This window comes from Panthera leo, chromosome A2 (genome assembly GCF_018350215.1).
Source record: "Panthera leo isolate Ple1 chromosome A2, P.leo_Ple1_pat1.1, whole genome shotgun sequence".
Classification (NCBI taxonomy): domain Eukaryota; kingdom Metazoa; phylum Chordata; class Mammalia; order Carnivora; family Felidae; genus Panthera; species Panthera leo.
This window is the reverse complement of record NC_056680.1, coordinates 18,032,118-18,055,214: the sequence shown is the minus strand read 5'-3', so window position 1 is coordinate 18,055,214 and position 23,097 is coordinate 18,032,118. Positions and strand designations below refer to the sequence as shown.

Genomic DNA, 23,097 nt, shown 5'->3' with positions numbered 1-23,097 from the left:
AAAAAAAAAATTTATGTTTATTTATTTTTGAGAGAGAGAGAAAGAGAGAAGGAACATGAGAGGGGGAGGGCCAGAAAGAGGATCTGAAGCAGACTCTATACTGACACCAGAGAGCCCAATGTGGGGCTTAACTCACACACCTTGAGTTCGTGACCTGAGCAGAGGATGGATGCTTAACCAACTGAGCCACCTAGGTGCCCCAATAAGGTTGAATAATTTAAATGTGAAGGGAACTAAAATATGGTGTGATTCATGAGGGATTGAGAGGTGAGAAACAGTGTTTTTTGAAACAATAAAACCAAATTCATGCCCCTAGTAATGTCCCCCCTCTCCTATTTGATATGTAACTTTTCTAGGATATGCTAGGCTTAGAGATGATAGTTTTCCTTTTTGTACCTCTTGAGAATCATCTTAAATCTAGGCTTAAGTTTAAAAATGCCTTTTTATTATATATATATTTTTTTCTGTAGTTATCTGTAATTTTTTCGAGACAATTGATCTAAATATAATCTTGAAAATTATAGCTAAACCTGTTAAGAAACATAGAGCAACTAGTGAATCACAATACCAGCTTCTGAATGTCTTCCTTAGGTTTTTTTTCTTTTTCTCCTCCTCCTTCACTTCAGTTCTGTTTCCTCTTCTTTGAGTAAAATTTCATTTTTTTTATTAAAAAAATAAAGTTATGTTTTTATATGAATAAAAATTGGAAGGGAGGTAATAAAAATAACATTTAATTCTTATTGACCTTTGATAGTTATGATTGAAGGTTATAAACAAAATGTAGGATTTCTTACTCAATATGTTGACATTGGTAAAGAAATGTCACAAAGTGCTATAAACTCTTAGCTCTTACTCCTCTAATTTTAAATTCTAGCTATGTATCTAAAATGGCATCAGATTACTTGCGCTGGTTTATTCTGGAGTGAGGAGTAGATCCTCCCCCCACCCCAGTTCTGATTCCATAGTATTTCCATAGTAATTGTGATAACTTGTTTCTGATTCTGTTGGAAGTTTGAATGTTGATAAATGGTTTCTTAAAAAAATCCATTAAAAGGGGTACAGTAAAATTATGAAGCATATGAGCTATAATTTAGTGATAACCAGATTAAAAATTTTTCATTTTTAAGGAGGTAATAACAATTATAAAGTGTACTATGTAATTAACTCTATAGTAGTGGGGTTTTTTTGTTTGTTTTTGAGAGAGAGGGTGCAAGTGAGTGAGAGGCAGAGAGAATCAGAAGCAGGGCTCACCCACCAAAGTGGGCTCGAGCTCACCCGATGTGAGACTCGAACTCACAAACCATGAGATCATGACTTGAGTGAAAGTCAGATGCTTAACATCTGAATCATGCTGGCGCCCTTATAGTAGTTTTTTTTGTTTTTGTTTTTTAATGTTCATTTTTGAAAGAGCACTAGCAGGGAGGGGCAGGGGGGAAACACAGAATCTGAAGCAGGCTCCAGGCTCTGAGCTGTCCACACAGCCCAACAATAGGGCTCAAACCCACAAACTGTGAGATCATGACCTGAGCTGAAGTCAGACACTTAACCCACTGAGCCTCCCAGGCACCCCTGTAGTAGTGGTTCTTAAAGGGTGGTTCAAGATTGGTCATCCCCAGTACCCTTGCAGGACTTCTTAAAATCAAAGCTGTTTTTATTAGAATACTGAGATGTTACCTGCCTTTTTCATTCTCATTTTCTTATGAATGTACAGTGGAGTTTTTTAGATGCCACATGTGATGTATACACAACAGATGGAATGCAGAAGCAGATAGAATCCAGCTGTCTTCAATTAAGTCAGCCATTAAAGAAAGTTGCAAAAAATGTAAAAAATGCAACTCTTAAAAAAAATTTTTTTGGCAAATAACGTGCATACTTCAAAGATACTGCAAATTCAGTTCTAGACTACTGCAATAGAGTGAATATCGCAATAAAGTGAGTCAAATGACTTGGTTTCTCAGTGCATATAGAAGTTGTTCAGACTAAACTGTAGTCTGTTAAGTATGTAACAGCATTATGTCTTAAAAGAGTGTACATATCTTAATTTAAAAATACTTTATTGCTGGGGCACCTGAATGGCTCAGTCAGTTAAGCATCCAACTCTTGGTTTCGACTCAGCTCGTGATCTCATGGTCTGAGTTTGAGCCCTGCGTCGGGCTCTGTGCTGACAGCTAGGAGCCTGGAGCCTGCTTTGGATTCTGTGTCTCCCTCTCTCTCTGCCCCTCCCCTGCTCATGCTCTGTCTCTCTCTCTGTCAAAAATAATAAACATTTTTTTAAAAAAATTTAAGAACTGTTGAATGACCACATGCATTGTCAGTGAGCAGTAATATTTTGAAAAGAACCTTTTTTTTGTGAGCAGTAGGTCTCAACACTGGGCTTAGAATTATTCAGTAAGCCACGTTAAACAGATGTGCTATCATCCAGGCTTTGTTTTTCAATTTTTTTTTTTCAACGTTTTTTATTTATTTTTGGGACAGAGAGAGACAGAGCATGAACGGGGGAGGGGCAGAGAGAGAGGGAGACACAGAATCGGAAACAGGCTCCAGGCTCCGAGCCATCAGCCCAGAGCCTGACGCGGGGCTCGAACTCACGGACCACGAGATCGTGACCTGGCTGAAGTCAGGACGCTTAACCGACTGTGCCACCCAGGCGCCCCCAGGCTTTGTTTTTCTATGAGTACAAACAAAGTAAACTTAGCATAAATCCTAAGGGCCTTAGCCCTAGGACCTTTGGAATAATAAGTGAACTTCAGTTTCACCATAAAGTTACCCAGCTGCATAAGCCCCTAACACAATGTCAGCCTATTCTTTGAGGCTTTGAAGCCAGGCATTGATTTCTCCTCTGCAGCTATGAAAGTCCTAGATGGCATCTTCAAATATAAGACTGTTTTATCTACATTGAAAATCTGTTGTTTCGTATAGCCACTTTCATTAATTACCTTAACTAAATCTTCTGTATAATTTGCTGTAGCTTCTACATCAGCACTTGCTGTTTCACCTTACACTTTTACATTATGGAGACAGCTTAAACCTCATGAACCAACCTCCGCTAGCTTCAGACTTTTCTTCTGCAGGTTCCTCCCCTCTCTCTCAGCCTTTGTAGAATTGAGAGTTGGGGTCTTGCTCTGAATTAGTCTTTGGCTGACTTAAACTTTCTCCTTTTAGCAATAAAGTTGGTGTTCTCATCATTCATGTGTTCACTGGAGTAACACTTAACTTCCTTCAAGAAGTTTTCCTTTGCATTCACAGCTTCACTAACTGGCACAAGAGACCTAGCTTTTGGCCTGCCTTGGCTTTTGATATACCTTTCTCACTAAGTTTAGTCATTTCTAGCTTTTGGAAATGACTCTTATTTTCACTTAAACACTTAGAAGCTGTTGTTTTTAATTGGCCTAATTTCAATATTATTTTGTCTCTGGAAATAAGGAGGCCTGTTGGTGGAGCTGTTAGAACATGCACATTTATCAATTAAGTTTGCCGTGGTCTTATATGGGCAAGGTTCATTGGTCCCCAGTTATAACAAGTAACTTAGTAACATCAAAGATCTCAACAGATCACTATAAAAAATATAATGATAAAAGGGGCACCTGGGTGGCTCAGTTGGTTAAGCATCCAACTCTTGATTTCAGTCTGGGTCATGATCTCATAGTTTGAGTTCAAACCCCAGGTCAGGGCTTCGATTCTTTCCCTCTCTCTCTGCCCCTTCCCTGCTGGCGCTCTCTCTCTCTCAAATAAATAAACATTAAAAAAATAAAAACCTATATTGTGTGTGGGGAGCACAATAAACCTAGGTATGCCTTTTCATAGGCATGTGTTATTTATGTTAACAAGATTGGTTTGTGTGATATCCTAGTTTGTTTTATTTTTTTAGTTTTTTTTTTTTTTTTAAATGAGATTTGCCACATCAAGGGACTTTTTTTTTTTTTAAGGTTTACTTATTAATTTTTGAGGGGCGCCTGGGTGGCGCAGTCGGTTAAGCGTCCGACTTCAGCCAGGTCACGATCTCGCGGTCCGTGAGTTCGAGCCCCGCGTCGGGCTCTGGGTTGATGGCTCAGAGCCTGGAGCCTGCTTCCGATTCTGTGTCTCCCTCTCTCTCTGCTCCTCCCCCGTTCATGCTCTGTCTCTCTCTGTCCCAAAAATAAATAAAAAATGTTGAAAAAAAAAAAAAAATTAAAAAAAAAAAAATTTTTTTTTGAGAGAGAGAGTGAGCCAGAGAGAGACAGAATTCCAGGCAGGCTCCGCACTGTCAGCACAGAGCCTGATGTGGCACTCAAACCCATGAACCACAAGATCATGACCTCAGCCAAAACCAAGAGCCAGATGCTTAAGCACCTAAGCCACCCAGGTGCCCTAATTTTAATTTCTAATACAGTAAATATCAACATCTATATCCATGTAATCAAAAGCTAGTGGGGGTCCTCAATAATTTTTTGAGAGGATCCCAGGACCAAAAAAGCTTCTATAGTAATTGGTTTCATAGTTTCCTTTATGTCCTTGATGTAAAGCACTGGTTCTAAACATGGGCCTTCCATCAGTCAACTGGAAAACTTGTTAAGATAGATTGCTAGGCTTGTTCCCCAGAGTTTCTGATTCAGTAGTTCTGAGGTGGGACCTGAGAATTTGTATTTCTAAAAGTGCCTGGGTACTGATGCTGTTGGCCTGGAAGCTATATTTTGAGACTCACTGGTGTAAAGAAATAATGCTTATCAGACTCTTGATTTCACGGTTGTGGGATCAAGCCCCACATTGGGCTCCATGCTGATAGCATGGAGCCTGCTTGGGATTCTAACTCTGCCTCTCCTCTGCTCACACCCTGTCTCTCGAAACAAAGTCTACAAAGAAGAAATAATGCTTATAAGGAAGGAAACCTCCTTTTTGAGCACCTACTGTATATTGGTAAATATTATTTTATGCTCATTACAACTCTAGGGAGTTAGGTGTTCTCCCCCTTTATATTACATCTAAGGGGAATCACAGCTAGGAAAGTATACCAGCAATTCAAGTTCAAGTCTGACTTCAAGGTCTATTATGCCCTTTACATAATCTCCTTGCTTATCTTTTTAATTAGTAATGGCTTTACTGAGATCTAATTCTCATATAATTCACCTATTGAAAGTATATAATTCAGGGGCGCTTGGGTGGCTCAGTCAGTTGACCTTCCGACTTTGGCTCAGGTCATGATCTCACGGTTTGTGAGTTCGAGCCCCGCGTCAGGCTCTGTGCTGACAGCTCAGAGCCTGGGGCCTGCCTCAGATTGTGTGTCCCCCCTCTCTCTCCGCCCTACCCCTGCTTGTGCTCTGTCTCTCTCTTTCAAAAATGAATAAACATAAAAATAATTAATTTAAAAAAGTATATAATTCATCAGTTTTTAAATCTACCCACAGAGTTCTGCAACCAATTTTAGACCATTTTTATCAACCCAAAAAAGAAACCCTGTACCCATTTATATTTTCCCCAATCCTGTGCTCTTAGACAATCATTAGTCTTTGTGACTGATTTCCCTTAACATAATTTTTTTTAATGTTTATTTGAGAGAGAGCAGGGGAAGGGCAGAGAGAGAGGGGGGTTGGGGAATCCCAAGCAGGCTTCACACTGTCAGCACAGAGCCTTACTCGGGTCTTGATTTCATGAACCATGAGATCATGACCTGAGCCAAAATCAAGAGTCGAATGCCTAACTGAGCCACCCAGGTGCCGCTAGCATAGTGTTTTCACTAGGTTTATCTAAGTTGTACCAAAGTTTCATTCATTCCTTTTTGTTGCTAAATAATACTCTGTTCTATGGAAATACCAAATATATTTTTAATTGATCAATTTATGAACATTTGGGTTGTTTCTGCTTTTTAGCTATTAGGAATAAGGCTACTATAAACTTTGTATCTACATTTTTATGTGGACATAGTTTTCATTCCTCTTAGGTATATACCTAGGAGTGGAATTGCTGGGTCCTGTGGGTTTTTCATGTTTGTCATAGGTATGTTTAACTTTTTGAGAAACTGCTAGACTGTTTTCCAAAGCAGCTGTACCAATTTTACACTCCTCCTGGCAGTATATGAGGATTCCAATTTTTTTACATCCCTGTCAACCCTTGTTATTGTCAGTCTTTTTTTTTTTTTTTTAATTTTTTTTTTTCAACGTTTTTTATTTATTTTTGGGACAGAGAGAGACAGAGCATGCAGGCTCCAGGCTCCGAGCCATCAGCCCAGAGCCTGACGCGGGGCTCGAACTCACGGACCGCGAGATCGTGACCTGGCTGAAGTCGGACGCTTAACCGACTGCGCCACCCAGGCGCCCCAGTCTTTTTTTTTTTTTTTTTTTTTTTTGAATCAAGTATTTATTGAGAATAAAAACTATGTATTATTTTCTTTTTTTATTATTTTTTAATTTTATCTTTTATTTTTTAAAATTTACGTCCAAATTAGCATATAGTGCAACAATGATTGCAGGAGTAGATTCCTTAGTGCCCCTTACCCATTTAGCCCATTCCCCCTCCCACAACCCTTCCCATAACCCTCAGTTTGTTCTCCATATTTATGAGTCTCTTCTGTTTTGTCCCCCTCCCTGTGTTTATATTATTTTTGTTTCCCTTCCCTTATGTTCATCTGTTTTGTCTCTTAAAGTCCTCATATGAGTGAAGTCATATGATTTTTGTCTTTCTGTGACTAATTTCACTCAGCACAATACCCTCCAGTTCTATCCACGTAGTTGCAAATGGCAAGATTTCATTCTTTTTGATTGCTGAGTAATACTCCATTGTATATATATACCACATCTTCTTTATCCATTCATCCATCGATGGCCATTTGGGCTCTTTCCATACTTTGGCTGTTGTTGATTGTGCTGCTATAAACATGAGGGTGCATGTGTCCCTTCAAAACAGCACACCTGTATCCCTTGGATAAAAACCTAGTAGTGCAATTGCTGGGTCGTAGGGTAGTTCTGTTTTTAGTTTTTTGAGGAACCTCCATACTGTTTTCCAGAGTGGCTGCGCCAGTTTGCATTCCCACCAACAATGCAAAAGAGATCCTCTTTCTCCGCATCCGCCAACATCTGTTGTTGCCTGAGCTGTTAATGTTAGCCATTCTGACAGGTGTAAGGTGGTATCTCATTGTGGTTTTGATTTGTATTTCCCTGATGATGAATGATGTTGAGCATTTTTTCATGTGCCATTTCCATGGCCATCTGGAGGTCTTCTTTGGAGAAGTGTCTATTCATGTTTTTTGCCCATTTCTTCACTGAATTATTCGTTTTTTGGGTGTTGAGTTTGAGAAGTTCTTTATAGATTTTAGATACTAACCCTTTATCTGATATGTCATTTGCAAATATCTTCTCCCATTCTGTCAGTTGCCTTTTAGTTTTGCTGATTGTTTCCTAAGCTGTGCAGAAGCTTTTTATTTTGATGAGGTCCCAGTAGTTCGGTCTTTTTTTAATTATAGCCATCTTAATGGCTTTCAAGTGGCATCTTATTGTGGTTCTGATTTGCATTTCCTTATAACTAATGATGTTGAGCGACTTTTCATTGGCTTATTGTCCATTTGCATTTCTCTGGAGAAATGTTTGTTCAGATCCTTTTTAATTTTTTTGTGTATGAAATAATTAAGAGATGCAACTTCATTGTTTTCATATGGATAGCCAGTTGTCCTAGCACCATGCTTGATTATCTTTGTGATGTGTCTCCTTCTTTAAAAAAAAATTTTTTTTTAACGTTTTATTTATTTTTGAGACAGGGAGGGACAGAGCATGAACAGGGGAGGGTCAGAGAGAGGGGGAGACACAGAATCTGAAACAGGCTCCAAGCTCTGAGCTGTCAGCACAGAGCCCAACGCGGGGCTTGAACTCAAGAACTGCAAGATCATGACCTGAGCCGAAGTCTGCCGCTTAACCAACTGAGCCACCCAGGCACCCCGATGTGTCTACTTCTTTTATTAGATAGATAAAATCTCTCATCTGCCTTCCTTTCTACCTTCCTACCAGTGTTTAGAGTTTAGATATGTGTGTCTGAAGGAAATATCTTTTTCTTTCTTTCTTTCTTTTTTTTTTTTTTTTTTTTTAACCACAGGCTGTACAAGGCATCCTTTCATGCTGCTTTGTATGCTGAGGTAACAACAATAAGAAATGAACTGCATTATCATCAGAAATCAGAAGGAGGATATAGTAACCTTCTTAGATTAAATTGTCAGGAATATTGTGGGTTTGTTTAATGTTTCTTTTTTAAAGATATCTTACTTAACGGGTGCCGGTTGGCTCAGCCGCTTAAGCGTCCAACTTAGGCTCAGGTCATGATCTCGCAGTTCGTGAGTTCAAACTCTGCATCAGGCTCTATGCAGACAGCTCAGAGCCTGGAGCCTACTTCGGATTCTGTGTCTCCCTCTCTCTCTGCCCCTTCACCACTTGTACTTTCTCTCTCTCTCTCTCTCTCTTTCTCTTTCTCAGAAGTAAATAAACATTAAAAAAAAAGATATCTTAAGAAATTATTTATCAGTGCCTACATTTTAATAGCAATATTGGGAGATCTCTCCAAATTCAAGAGTTTTGTCTCTACTGTGTTTTCCACTAGTCTGTGGTGGGAGTAGTTTTGATCCTGGGTTGAGAATTGCATGCCTGTAAAATGTACTTGTCTTGCTGACCCTTTAGAACATTGGTCCCCACCAGACTGTTTTTTTAGTATATATTTTTTTGTTGTTTACTTATTTTTGAGAGAGTGCTAGTGAGGGAAGGGCAGAGAGAGAAGGAGACACAGAATCCGAAGCAGGCTCCAGGCTCTGAGCTGTCAGCAAAGACTCCAATCCAGGGCTTGAACCCATGAACCACGAGGTCATGATCTGAGCCAAAGCCTGATGCTTAACTGACTGAGCCACCCAGGTGCCCCTGTCCCCACACTTTTTATTACTCACCCCATGGATAAACTGTTTTTGATCATACACCAAAATATATTTTTATAAACTATCTACTTGTACTATACCAATATGCAAAAACAAAGGGGTGGGGTCACACCTTAAAACAATAATTAAAACATAAGCAGAAGTTCTGATATTTTCTTCAGAGATCCAAGTTGATAGTCTTGCTTGCTCTGGTAGCTAATTGTTGCTCTGAATGCTGTGTGATGCTGGAGAATTATGCACATGGTTTTGGGGGTTATGGTCTCCAAAGAAGCCCCTTCTCCTCACATTACCTAGGGCCTCTCCCTGAGATCTCTTCCTTTTGGGGCTGAATTCTTAATGTTGCCTGGTTCACTCACTGGTGAATCTTGTCGCTGCAGGTACAGGTGCAGGTACAGCAGTCTCCGCAGCAGGTCTCGGCTCAGCAGCTCTCCCCGCAGCTCACCGTTCACCAGCCTGCTGAGCAGCCCATCCAGGTCCAGGTGCAGATCCAAGGCCAAGCACCACAGCCGGCAGCCCCCTCCATCCAGACCCCGTCTCTGCAGAGCCCCAGCCCTTCACAGCTGCAGGCAGCCCAGATCCAGGTGCAGCACGTGCAGGCGGCCCAGCAGATCCAGGCTGCAGAGATCCCAGAGGAGCACATCCCACATCAGCAGATCCAGGCTCAGCTGGTGGCCGGCCAGTCTCTTGCTGGGGGTCAGCAGATCCAAATCCAGACCGTGGGTGCCCTTTCCCCACCACCGTCTCAGCAGGGCTCACCCCGGGAAGGGGAGCGACGGGTTGGCACAGCCAGTGTCCTCCAGCCAGTGAAGAAACGCAAAGTGGACATGCCCATCACTGTGTCCTATGCCATCTCAGGGCAGCCGGTGGCTACTGTGCTGGCCATTCCACAGGGCCAGCAGCAGAGTTATGTGTCTTTGAGGCCAGACTTACTGACAGTAGACAGTGCCCACCTGTATAGTGCCACTGGGACCATTACTAGCCCTACAGGAGAAACCTGGACCATCCCTGTTTACTCTGCCCAGCCCCGTGGGGATCCTCAACAGCAGAGCATTACCCACATTGCCATTCCCCAGGAAGCCTACAATGCAGTTCACGTCAGTGGCTCACCCACGGCCCTGGCAGCTGTAAAGCTGGAGGATGACAAGGAGAAGATGGTGGGCACCACGTCTGTAGTGAAAAACTCACATGAAGAGGTAGTGCAGACCCTTGCAAACTCTCTCTTTCCAGCACAGTTCATGAATGGCAACATCCACATTCCAGTGGCTGTGCAGGCTGTGGCAGGCACATACCAGAATACAGCTCAGACTGTCCATATATGGGACCCCCAGCAGCAGCCACAACAACAAACCCCCCAGGAACAGACACCACCGCCACCATCGCAGCAGCAGCAGCAGCAGCTCCAGGTTACTTGTTCAGTAAGTGAGACTTCTCTGTAGGGCAGCCTGCTCCCCTGGGGCCCAGGGCAACACAGAACTTTCCTGGTAACCTCCAGCACCTCTGGCTTGTTTACTGCAACGATGTTGGTCTTGCAGTAATATATAATATTTATATTTTGGTTGAGGTTGGGGAGGGGGAATAGAAGCAGCAGATGAAGCTATGCAATGAGCCGGAGTTCTGTCCTGGTAACTGGAGGTAGATGAAAGGATCAATAACTGATTTGGGGGGGTAGATGCTTCAGGTGCTTCTTTATAATCTCTTAAGAGTAAAGTTCAAGGTAAAGACTAACGAGACACACCAAGTGTTAATCTGCATTTAATAAGCTACTTTCTGCATTACAAACGAATGGATCTAGACTTTCATCCACTAGATGAAAACTAGTTTTCACTAGACTGTATGCACTAGACTGTAAACTCATCACAGCAGAGAGGCTGTGAAATTATTCCTTTTTAGTTATCATCTGTGGACACAATGTAGGTGAATTAGATGATCAAAAACACTTTCCAGAGGGCCTGTTAAAAGTGATAACCTTTGGGAGTGTCAGATGAGCCACCACTGCAATGTGATTTCCCAAAGGTATTTAACAATAGTCAAGCTTTCGTTAATTTTCTGTTATGGAAACTATATTGAAAAAAAATTTTAACTTTTATTTTGAAATAATTTTAGACTTACAGAAAAGTTACAATAATAGAACCCTGTTGAAATTTCAACTTTAAAATTGCTTGATTCTTTTATGTTTTCTAATTGTTAAATTTTTTTAAGGATACCACGGACGTATGGATAAATTTATTCCTTAAGACTGTTAGTAAACTTCAGGGACTCTCGTCTCATGGGACTGCTGAAGGCACTGTGTCTCAGGGACTCCTGGGAATGTATGCAAGGGAGCTGGAACAAACAGCGCCCATACTCAGAAACTCAGGCCATATGTAATTGGTTAAGCAAAGGCTGACCAAGTGGTTTCATAGATAATATATTAACTTAGGTGACTTTGCTAAGGACCTATTAAATATCCAGCTGTCAGGCCTAGAAGTTGAGCAAGACAGAGTCATTGCTTCAGGTAGCTTCCAGTCCAGTTTTGGAGTAAGAATGTATGATTTCTATTTTTTGAATATAAGGCAGCATAATCAAGTGTGCTGTGTGCTCGACACACAAAAATAAACTTGGTATTCAGAAACTGTCCTAGGTTAAAAAGTCAGCAGAGGCATCTTTGTGGAAAAAAGTGGTATTTGATCTCTAGTTTATAGGATCAACTGACCAGAGTGAAGCAGCATGAATACAGAACCAGGGATGGACAGAAGGGACGTGGCCTAGTGCAACATGAGAGGGGAACTGTGGGAGAGGAGTTGGCATGGGAGGCAAAGGATTTATCTTCCCAAAGTGAAGAGTTGAGTTTGATCTGATCTTTGGTAGGAAATTTTTCCAGAATCCTAAAAGTTGTGATAACAAGAAGAGTCAAGTACAGATGTGTAGAATTAATTGCACGTAGAAGAGACCAGCGTGGAGTATTGTGATGTAGCTCTGCACTCAGCTATTGCTTACCAGGATGGAGGACATCAGGGCTCTCAGCTTTCTTGGGCCTCATGGTCCAGTTCACAAGTCAATCCTCTTTAATTTAAAAGTCCTCTTTTAATTTGTACTTCTGGACCCTGTATCGGAAGATCTTTTCTGGAGTTCATTTTAGTAGGCCTGTATTCTTCAGGGGCAATGTTTCCTTTGGGAAAGTCTTAACAGGAATGTATATCAGGTATTACCGGAAAAGGAAAAATTGAGAAGAATACCCATCATGCAGGAAAGATGAGTTCATCCATTTATACCACAAACATCCCTCTGCCTTCCTTATTAGGCTTAGTGCTATGTGCTGGGGAACAAATATGAATAGAGAGTCTCTGCCCTTGGAGTACTCACAGCCCGTGGGAAGATAATTGTGATGTGAGTTGAACCCTAAGGAGAGCTGATGACAAAGTGTTGTGGTCCTTCACTTGCCATACCCTTTATTTAAGTTCTCTTATCACCCACTTTAAAATGAGATTTATGGTGAAACCGCCCTCCCTTGAGCTCATATGCACCTCCATCTATTGCCCTGTTTCTCCACTGTGCTTTATTCCCAGAGTTCTCAAAAGCATTATCTGCGCAAGCCGACTCTGCCTTCTAAAAGGTTTTCTCTTCAGTTTGTGAGTCTGCTCTTGTTAAGGTTATTAGTGACCTCTTTTTGGCCAGATTTAAGAGGCATGTCTGTTTTTATCTCACAGCAACATATTAAACAACAGATCATACCTGTCTTCCTGGAATTCTCTTCTGGTGTGGTTTTTCCTCCTACCCCTACTGGTTCTTTTTCCTTCTCAGAAGAGTTTGCTGGTGGCTCTGTCTAAACCATACATGTAGATGTTCCTCAGAGCTCAGTACTGGCCTTCTTTTCTCCCTAAGGGATTTCTGTCCATGGCCATGGTTTTCAGCACCCTCTAGATGGCTGGTGCCATGAAGAGGATAGTCACTGACACTGTCTGCCAGGCACTATTTCAGTGTTACACATATTAACTCATTTAATTCTCACATCAACTTCATGAGGTGTGTACCACTATTTTACAGAGGACGAAACTGAGACACAGGTTAAACCAGTAAGACCAGAGCCAGGATTAGTATTTAGCAGAGTTGGGCTTTAGCCCTGGAAAGACTGGCTCTGGAGCCCAGAGCCTGTGCTGCATTGACGCAGATCTTTATCTCTAGACCATGCCTTTCCTCTTAGAACCTTTCGCACACATCCAGCAGCCTATTTTTCATTTCCTTGGATTTACTGAGGATATTTCAGCTTTTCATTAGCATCACCTCTACCACTGTCAAAACTTCTCCTCTGGGCACCTGGCTGGCTCAGTCAGTAGAGCATGCAACTCTTGATCTTGGGGTTGAGTTTGAGCCCCACATTGGGTATAGAGTTTACTTAAAAATAGATAGATAGATAGATAGATAGATAGATAGATACATACATACATACATACATACATGCATACATACATATATACATACATACATGTACTGTTAAAAAAAAAAAAAAACTTTCCCTCTCAGAAAGTGGTACCATCCTCCACCCATTTGTTTAAACCAGAAACCCAAGAATCATCCTTGAGTCTCCTTTCCCTTACTCTCACAGCCAGTTTCTCAAGAAGCCACTTTGGTTCTGCCACCACACTTTTCAGAATTTCTTAAATTCTCTCCACTGTCACCATCCTGGTCCAGGCCACCAGTACCTTTGCTCTTCAATCCATTCTCCATAAATCAGCAAGAATAATTTTCTTAAAATGTAAGATTGTGTCACTTCTCAGCTTAAAACTCTCCAAGGACTCCATTATAAATAGGAAAACTCTACACCACAGTATATAAGGCCCCACTTACATCAGTAGTTTTCATCCTGGTTGGGATCACTACCACCCCTACCCACTGACATTTAGACAGATATAGAAGAAGTTTACTGTCAAGATGCTTGGGAATGTTACATTAGTGGGTGAAGGGCACCTGTCTAAAAACCAGAAGGAAAGTACTGCCCCACATGCCCTGGCCCCCACCTACTTACCTGTTCAGACTCCTACTAGATTTTGCAGCTTGGGTAGATGGTGTTGCCGTTGAACAAGGTAGGGAGGGAACTCTGAGAATAGTTTTGGATGGGGAAGATGCTGAGTTCTCTCTGTAGATATTAGTTTGAGGTGGTTGGTTGTAAGATGTTCACTTGGAAACATATAGTACCCCCTGGGTATATTAAGGGGATGTTTAGCTTGGAGGTGCATAGTTAGCAATCATTTCCACAAACATGGAAATCCAAACTGGAAAAGTGGTTAAGACTCACCAAGGAGATTGGTAGTTGAACTGGGAAGCGTGTCTACAGTGGAGTTCCTGGGTTGACAAACATTTAACAACCTTGCACTGATACTGTTTTATCTCCTTGTTTAATTGAGCAGAGATAGGAAGGAGAGTTTTTATTTTTATTCATTGACAAGCAGATTAATGTGTCGTATATAAATTATTTTGCCTTCAGTTTGAATAATTTGACATTGCTTAGCCCTTTGGGTAGGCCCTGGCATGATGAATGGCTCAAAGGAATTTGTTTAGAATATAGACAAGTGAGTGAGACTCAAGAATCTATGCTTGGTATCTATGATGCTATCTATCCTGCCCAAAATGAGGATTGTGATTGAGGCTCATGGACATTTCTCTGCCCCTTTGTGTGCATGGCTTGGCTGTTAGACCATTGAGGATGGGATGGGATGACTTCCTTTGGAGGCAGGAAGGTAGAGTAGTGCCTCTTGTCTTCAAAAATGTCCTTAGGAAATAGAGCAGTATTATTGAGAAGGAATATGCTGGGGAGAAAACCAACCTTATATATAGCTAGAGAAGCCATATAGATCCTTCAGTGTTAACCCTCTCATCTTACAGTTGCAGGGGAGAGAACATAACTTGTTTGTTGTACTTTCCTTTTTCTTTTAAAAGGGATGATTTTCACCCATGACTGGATATGAGAATCACCTGGGAGCTTTTAAAAGTACTGGTGGCAGACCCCCCCCCCTCAGACCAATTAAATCATAATCTGCAAGGATAAGGCCCAGTCATGGGTATTTTCTAAAAGCAGCCCAGAAGTTTTTAAAGTGCGCCCAAAAGTTTAATGGTCACTACTCTGGACACTTGGTATTCAAAGTGTGTTCTGCAAACCAGCTCCCTCACTTGGGAACTTGTTAGAAATGCAGAATCTCAGGTCCCACCTGAGACCTTTCAAATCAGAATCTGCACTTTAATAAAATCTTTCAGTGATTTGTTTGCACTTTATAGTTTGACAAGCTGTGCTTTGGGCCAGTAGTTCTGAGAAATGACTGAACTTTAGAATGGCCTTTTTATGTGAGAAGGTCTTTGAAAGACTAATCTGTTTAAAAAGATTCTGGGGCCTCAAGGCTTGTATGCCTTGTCAACTGGTGCAGACCTATGGAAAAGCAGTTCGAGTGCCTTTACATTGGATTGGTTTTGGCAACGCAGCACTGGTTGCTTCTGGTAGGATCGTTGGCTGTGCAAAAGCAGGTAGTGTCCCGTCACTGGCTGCTGGTCTTCATTTCAGTAGTTTTGCAGGCCTGGGTGCTTATCATCTGTCTCAGGATCCAGGGAACATTTGGGTTTTCCTAGCCACCTCTGGAACCTTAGCTGACATTATGGGAATGAGATTCTGCCACTCTGGAAAACGTCTGTGGGCTTAATTGCAGGTCATTTTGCTGATGGTTGCCAAACTTGGAATTAGTGTGTTGAATAGACCCCAGAAGTATCCCCAGAAGTAGTAGTCATGACCCAGCTTGGACTCATGAAGAACTTAAAAACTTCCACCATTTTTAGCGTATTAAGAGAAGCAAGTGCAACATTTTCACATATTGTGACATTTTACTTAAAAAACAAAACAAAACAAAAAATGACATTGAACTTTCCAGAAGAAGAAATCCTTCATTATCATTACAGCCTTAAAAAGGCGGGTGGTATGTAACCCAAGAGCTTCTTATTACAGTTTAATTCTTGTGTATTGATGTTCTCTTTTCTTTATCTATTGGTAAAATCTCAAGAGGTAAAATGTTAGGTATCAATCTACTCCTGAAATCATTGTTGCACTATTGCTAACTAACTTGGATATAAATTTAAAAAATAAATAAATTTAAATAAATAATAAAAAATTTTAAAATGTTAAGTATCAACATTGGGGACCCCAAAACCTCATGTCCTACTCAGAACAGTGTGAAAAAAATCTCTTAGGAGCTTTAGGGTTTCTGTTGTTTGGCTCATCTTACAGCACAGATCTTCTTTGAAATTATGTTAAATGAAATATCAATGAAAACAAAGGTTACTGTAAATTAAAAAAAAAAAGATTCTGGGTGGAGCCCAGATACTGGTTTTTGTAATTCAGAGATTCAAAAGTCCAGCCAGGGCTGAGAGGCACTGCAGTAGCCTTAGCTGTCCCTGGGGTAAGGAGTAGAACTCCACAAAATTTTTTGGAAGTAGGACAAGTAGAAGAAAGTTGTTTTTCGTTTTTTTTTGTTGTTTTTAATTTAAAAAAACCACAGGTAACATTTTTTTAACAGTATTGTGGAAGGGCCTGATGGAAAACAATATTGACACATTTTGATGGTTTCTCTCTCATAGGCTCAGACTGTCCAGGTTGCTGAAGTTGAACCACAGTCACAGCCACAGCCTTCCCCAGAACTTCTGCTTCCAAATTCTCTGAAACCAGAAGAAGGGCTTGAAGTATGGAAAAACTGGGCCCAGACCAAGAATGCTGAGTTAGAGAAGGATGCTCAGAACAGACTGGCACCCATCGGGAGTGAGTGTTTGTGAAGGAGAGAGGAGGGTGGACTCTCTAAAATGCAGTGGTATGAAAGCAGCTGGAGGACAAAATGGCAGAAAAGTGGTGTCCCTTGGCTCTGGGGGTTAGGGATCACCATCTGAAATAGTATGCTAAATTCAAGACCAGCAACAAGCTGGTAATGAGAGGATTTATGGTGTTTGCCCAAGACCAGACATTTTTGTACACATGGATTTCTGGAGTCAACCTAGCAGATCTGGGCAGAGTAAATTCTGGAAGGAGATAGGACCAGTGAGTGTGCTCAAGGGCCTTCTTCCTTAGCAATATGTTCGTATTCTTCCTCTTAAAGTGTGGATTTTGGGGGGTTTTGTTTTTGCTTTCATGTCTTGGCCCTAATAACTTTGAGGGTATGTGTGGTGGGGAGGATTGTGGGAAGGAAAGCCTTGGTGTAAACAGGGCATACAGGATTACTATCTTAGTGGGCCAATTCTGACCTTAGATACAGGTGACCATTTCCGTCCTAGCACCCTGATGATCAGTGTCTTCTCTGAGCCCTCCTTCTGGGGATCTGAGCAACCTGTGAAGAGATTACTGTTATCAAGATCCCCTCCCATTCACCTTTGGGGGTTACCTTTGGCTTGTGTTGCAGGGCGCCAACTGCTTCGATTCCAGGAAGATCTCATCTCTTCTGCTGTGGCTGAGTTGAATTATGGGCTCTGTCTAATGACAAGAGAAGCTCGAAATGGAGAAGGTGAACCCTATGATCCAGATGTGCTCTACTATATTTTCCTGTGTATTCAAAAGGTAGGAAACAGCTTCGCAGGAACATGTTTGAGCTGTTCCCATTGGGTATTTGCTGGTTACTCAAATTAGTAAAATGATAAGCAAGTGATTATAGGGAAGTTTTCTTTCAACTATATAATAAGTTTTTAAATGTACATCTTTTAAAATTGCAAAAGACCTAACATGTTCACTTCAAAAAAATAAAATAGACATCATATATAATTCTGTCATCTAGAGAAATTTTTGTTAAAATGTTTGGTATATTAAAACTTTTTAATCACAAAGGATTTGTATATAACACTTCATTAAAAGTAAACACATGGTTTGCATAAAAGTAATTTATCCAAAATAAAATCTGGTGCTAACATTCAGCCCATTTTCTCATTGTTCCCTGCATTAACACAGAATAATTATTCGAGAGTCTAGCTAGAATATACAGCTGTAGTTGGGCTTTCAGGACATCTAACGTGAAACGTAACGGAAACTTGTCTTAGAACTGGCAGTTTAAGAGAACAAAGGCGGATTTCTTAGTGTGTGAATGCTCTTGTGGAGAAACCCACAGTATGATGAAAGCACTTGCTGGTTGGGACCACCCTGTTGCCTGGGCCTGAGAAAAGTCTGCCCCCCAGTTTGTTCCTCTTTCTTCCCAGTCACCCAGGGCACTGAGTGGATTGCTTTACATGCCCTGTTTCATTCCATGCTCTCCCTAGTCCTAGAAGGCTGGCACAGTCCTTTCCATTTACAAAGAAACTGAGCCCCAAAAGTTAAAACACTCAGATGAGTTATTTAACTTACACTATAGCTAATAAGAGGCTGGCCCCAGAGCCTGTATTGTTTTTTTGCTACCACAAGACAGTGCCTTATCTGGGAGAAATAGTATTCACAAAATCTGCCCCTTTGACCCTACTCTCTAGAGTGTTGTGAGAGTCATTTCACATGATTTGAAGTGTGCTGTGGAAGCGTCACATGCTGGACATTTTTGACCTGTTGTGTTGGTTTGTTAAGGAAGCAGAAACAGGTAGGGAGAGGTAGTGATACAGTATTTATTTACCCTGGAAGTTTTACTCAGGAGACTACCAACAACTTTTATTGTTTTTCTTTTAGTATCTTTTTGAAAATGGAAGGGTTGATGACATTTTCTCCGATCTTTATTATGTTCGATTCACGGAGTGGCTACATGAAGTTCTGAAAGATGTTCAGCCCCGAGTCACTCCACTTGGTAAGAGTCTTCCTAGTCCTTGGATGTCTTTCCCACCTGGGTTTATAAAAGATCAGCTGTTTTTGTGGCTGGCTATGACAGCATGTGGGTGAGGAGGCTATAAATCCTTGGCACCAGCATGAACTTCTGTACTGCTTGGCCTGATACTGAAGGGGCACTGCACATCAGACAGAGAAACCCTGGTCCCAGTGTGGCCAGGACACGGGGGCATGCAGAGCCTTGGGTTGTTACTCTTCTGTTTGTTTTAATTAAAATTTATTGGGGTGCCTGGGTGGCTCAGTCAGTTAAGTGTCTGATTTCGGCTCAGGTCATGATTTCATGGTTCGTGAGTTCGAGCCCTGTGGTGGGCTCGGTGCTAACAGCTCAGCCTGGAGCCTGCTTTGGATTCTGTGTCTCCCTCTCTCTCTGCCCTTCCCCTTCTCACGCATGCACTCACTCTCTCAAAAATAAATAAAACATTTAAAAAAATTTTATTGATTAAAATTAGAATCATTGCAAAACTTAAGAATTATGAATTCTTTCATATAGGTTGCTCATGTTACATACTGGAGATTTTTTTCCCATATGTTTGAACATATGTTCTACATATATGGAGCATAATTTTTGGTTTACTCATAAAACTCCTGAAAGAATAAGAGTCTTAGAGTAGAATGTCTGAGGTATTTGGGGTTTTATTTTTTAATAAATTTTTGTCTTTTTAGACCACTTTTAGGTTTACAGAAAAAATTAGCAGGAGGTAGAGAATTCCCATATACTCCCTCACACACTCTTCCCTCTATTATTTAGTATTTTGTATTCATATGATGTATTTGCTAGACACACTACAGAAGTCTGTAGTTTACATTAGGGTTCACTCCTCCTGTTCTACATTCTGTGGGTTTCAACAAATGTATAATGACATGTATTTACAGTTGCAGTATCATACAGAAGTTTCAGGGCCCTAAAATCCTCTGTGCTCCACCTATTTATCCCCTCCGTCCCCAAATCTCTGCAATCACTGATCTTTTCACTGTCTCCATAGTTTTGCCTTTTCCAGAATGTCATATAGTTGGAATAATTCAGTATGTAGCTATTTCAGATTTATTTCTTTGACTTAGCAATACGCATTTAATGTTCCTGTGTGTCTTTTCATGGCTTGATAGCTCATTTATTTTTACTTCTGAATAATATACCATTGTATGGATGTACCACACAGTTTGTTTATCCATTCACCTATTGAAGGACATCTTTGTTGTTTCCAGATTTTGGCAATTATGAATAAAGCTGCTGTAAACATTGTGTGCAGGTGTTTGGTGAAAGAATAGAGAGCCCAGAGGTAGAGTCGCAGAAATATAACCAACTGATCTTTAACAAAAGAGTAAGGGCAGTTCAGTGGACAAAGAATAGTCTTTTCAACAAATGGTGCTGGAACAACGGGACATCCACATACCAGAATATGAATCTAGATGGAGACCTTACACCTTTCATAAAATTAACTGAAAATGGGTCATAGACCTAAATGTAAAACACAAAACTATAAAACTCCTAGAAGATAACATAGGAGAAAATCTAGGTGACCTTGGGTTTGGTAGTTAGTAACTTTTTGGATATACCACCAAAAAGCACAGTCCATGAAAGAAAATAATTGATAAGTTGGACTTCGTTAAAATTAAAGGCTTATGCTCTGTTAAAGTCACTGTTAAGAGAATGAAAAGACAAGCCACAAACTGGGAGAAAATATTTGCAAAACTCATACCTGATAAAGAACTGGTATCCAAAATATACAAAGAACTCCTAACGCTCAACAATAAAAAACAACCTGAACCAAAAAAAAGGAAAAGATCTAAACAGATTCCTCACCAAAGAAGATAACACAGGTGGTAGATAAGTATATGAAGATGCTTATCATTAGATATCATCAGGAAACTGCAAATTAAAATGAGATACCACTATACACCCATTAGATTGGCTAAAATCACAAGCAGTGGCAGGCCCAATTGCTGGATAGGGAGGACAAGAATGCTCATTCGTTGCTGGTGGGAATGCAAAATGGTACAATCCCTTTATAAGCAGTTTGGCTTTTTTTTTTTTTTTTTTTTTTTAAGTAAACATTTTCTGGAGTGCCTAGGTGGCTCAGTTGGTTAAGTGTCCAACTTCAGCTCAGGTCATGATCTCACGGTTCATGGGTTCAAGCCCTGCATCAGGCTGTTATTGGGATGGAGCCTGCTTCAGATCCTCTGTCCCCCTCTTCTCTGCCCTTCCCTCGCTCTCTGTCTCTCTCAGAAATAAACATGAGGGGTGCCTGGGTGGCTCAGTGGGTTAAGCATCTGACCTCATCCCAGGTCATGATCTCTCTGTTCATGGCTTCAAGTCCCGCATCAGGCTCTGTGCTGACAGCTCAGAGCCTGGAACCTGCTTCGGATTCCCTGTCTCCCTCCCTTTCTGCCCCTCCCCTATACTTATTCATATTCATTCTCTCTCTCTCTCTCTCTCTCTCTCTCTCTCTCAAAAGTAAAAAAAAAAAAAATTAAAAAATAAACATTAAAAAAATTAAAAAAAAAAAAAAGTAAACCTTTTCTTACCTTATGATCTAGTAGTTGTCTTCCTTATTAGTATTTACCCAGATGAGTTGAAAAGTTTATATTCACATGAATATCTGAGTTTTAATCCTGGCTTTGCCAATTGTTTTTTATTTATTTTTATTTATTTACTTTTTGCATTAATCTAACAGGAATTTTAAAATGAAAACAAAATTGAGATAATTGACATAAAGCATATTAGTTTTAGGTATACAACATAATGATTTGATATGTGTAGATCTTGCATAATGATCTAGTTTAGTTAACATCCATCACCACACAGTTACACGCTTAACCTTTAAAAAATAGGTATTTTATTTAGTTAACTTATTTATTTTATTTAGAGAGAGAGAAAGCGCATGAACTGGGTAGGGGCAGAGAGAGAGTGAAAAGAGAGAGAATCCCAATCAGGCTCCGCGCTGACAGAGCAGAGCCAGACACAGGGCTCAAACTCACAAATCATGAGATCATGACCTGAGCTGAAATTAAGTGCCAGATGCTTAACTGACTGAGCCACCCAGACACCCCTAAAAGAAAAATTCTTTTTTAAGCAAATATTTTTTGCATGCCTGTTATGTGCCAAGTAGCATTTCAGGTGTAGATAATATTATAATGAATAAAATGGAACTTATAGTCTAATAGGGGGGAGACAGTGTATATGATTAAGTGACTTGAACCAAGCACAGGGGAATGGAAAGTTTTAAGGGCATTAGGAAAGAGTCCTTTCTGAGGGACTATCATTAGAACAGAAACCAAATAAGTGAATCACTCTACATGATGTGCAAATTTTCAAGCCAAGTGTGGCTGTGCAAACTTTGCTTTTTAAAAATTGCATTGTGGAAATTTTAAGCATATATAAAAGTAAACTTGAGATAAATGACACTCCCTTGTACCCATTGTCCATGGCAAATCTTGTGTCATAGGTGCCCCATCTGTTTTTTTCCCTTCCCATATTATTTTGAAGTAACTCCTAGACACTTTATTCATAAATATTTTAGTATGCTTGACACATGATGCCTTTATTATACTGGGGGGGGGGGGGATATAATTCCATAATGTCATAAAAATCTACCCTTTGTTCAAATTTCTAATGTCTCAAAAATGTCTTGACTTTGTTTTGAGTCAAGGTGCAAATAAGATCCGCACATTGAAATTGCTGGTATGTCTTTTAATATTTAGCTTTAATCTTTAGTTTTCCCCTTGATTCCTTAATTCTTTTTTTTTTTTTTTTTTTTTTGCAATTTATTTATAGAAGAAAGTAGCCTTTTAAATTGTCAGTCTGATTACATCCCCATATTGTAGTTTAGTATAGTTTTCTGTTCCTTGTATTCACATAACTGTAAATGTTGCAGATAGTTGCAGATAAAGACTTCATTGATGGGGTTTTGAATTTTGTGTTTCCTTTTTGGAAGGAGACATCATAGATGGGCTATATACTTCCATCTGATACCCATAATATCTAGATCCATTCATTCATTAGGAGTTGCAAACAGTGGTATTCTGATGTTACTACTTCTTCATTATTAGCTGAAATACAGAGCACAACTTTCTCCTGATCACTCTTTCAATGCCTAGCAGTATAGATTATGGATTTTATAGTAGAGGCAGAATAAGGGCTTGTTTCTTCTCCTTTGTTTAGCAGTTTTTACAGTAATGAGTTGGTTCACTGGTTTCATCCAGTGATGAACAATTCACTTTTTAAAGAATCCTTGTGAACTGATGGATTTAAACATTTAATATGGTTTACTCCATTGCAGGTAATCTTTTTTGATGTGCAGATTGTTCTGTCTTTGGCCATTTGGACCTCTTTAAATTGGCTTTTAAGTTCTTTTGACATGGCCCTACTTCCTTGATTTCTGATTTTCCAGATGTTCCGTGCTCATCTTGGACATTTTCTGTTTTCTGC

At 40.3% G+C, this 23,097-nt stretch overlaps 1 protein-coding gene across 7 annotated transcripts in view; it reads left to right on the top strand.

The window, feature by feature from the left end:
* Window positions 1-23,097, top strand: part of QRICH1 (glutamine rich 1) — a 52,790-nt gene that overhangs the window by 24,654 nt on the left and 5,039 nt on the right. For all 7 annotated transcript variants that reach the window (XM_042929305.1, XM_042929308.1, XM_042929307.1 and 4 more), the window contains 4 exons: window positions 9,256-10,293; window positions 16,472-16,649; window positions 17,281-17,435; window positions 18,519-18,633. In XM_042929305.1, coding sequence (XP_042785239.1) covers window positions 9,256-10,293; window positions 16,472-16,649; window positions 17,281-17,435; window positions 18,519-18,633 — 1,486 coding nt within the window. The remainder of the gene's footprint in view (window positions 1-9,255; window positions 10,294-16,471; window positions 16,650-17,280; window positions 17,436-18,518; window positions 18,634-23,097) is intronic.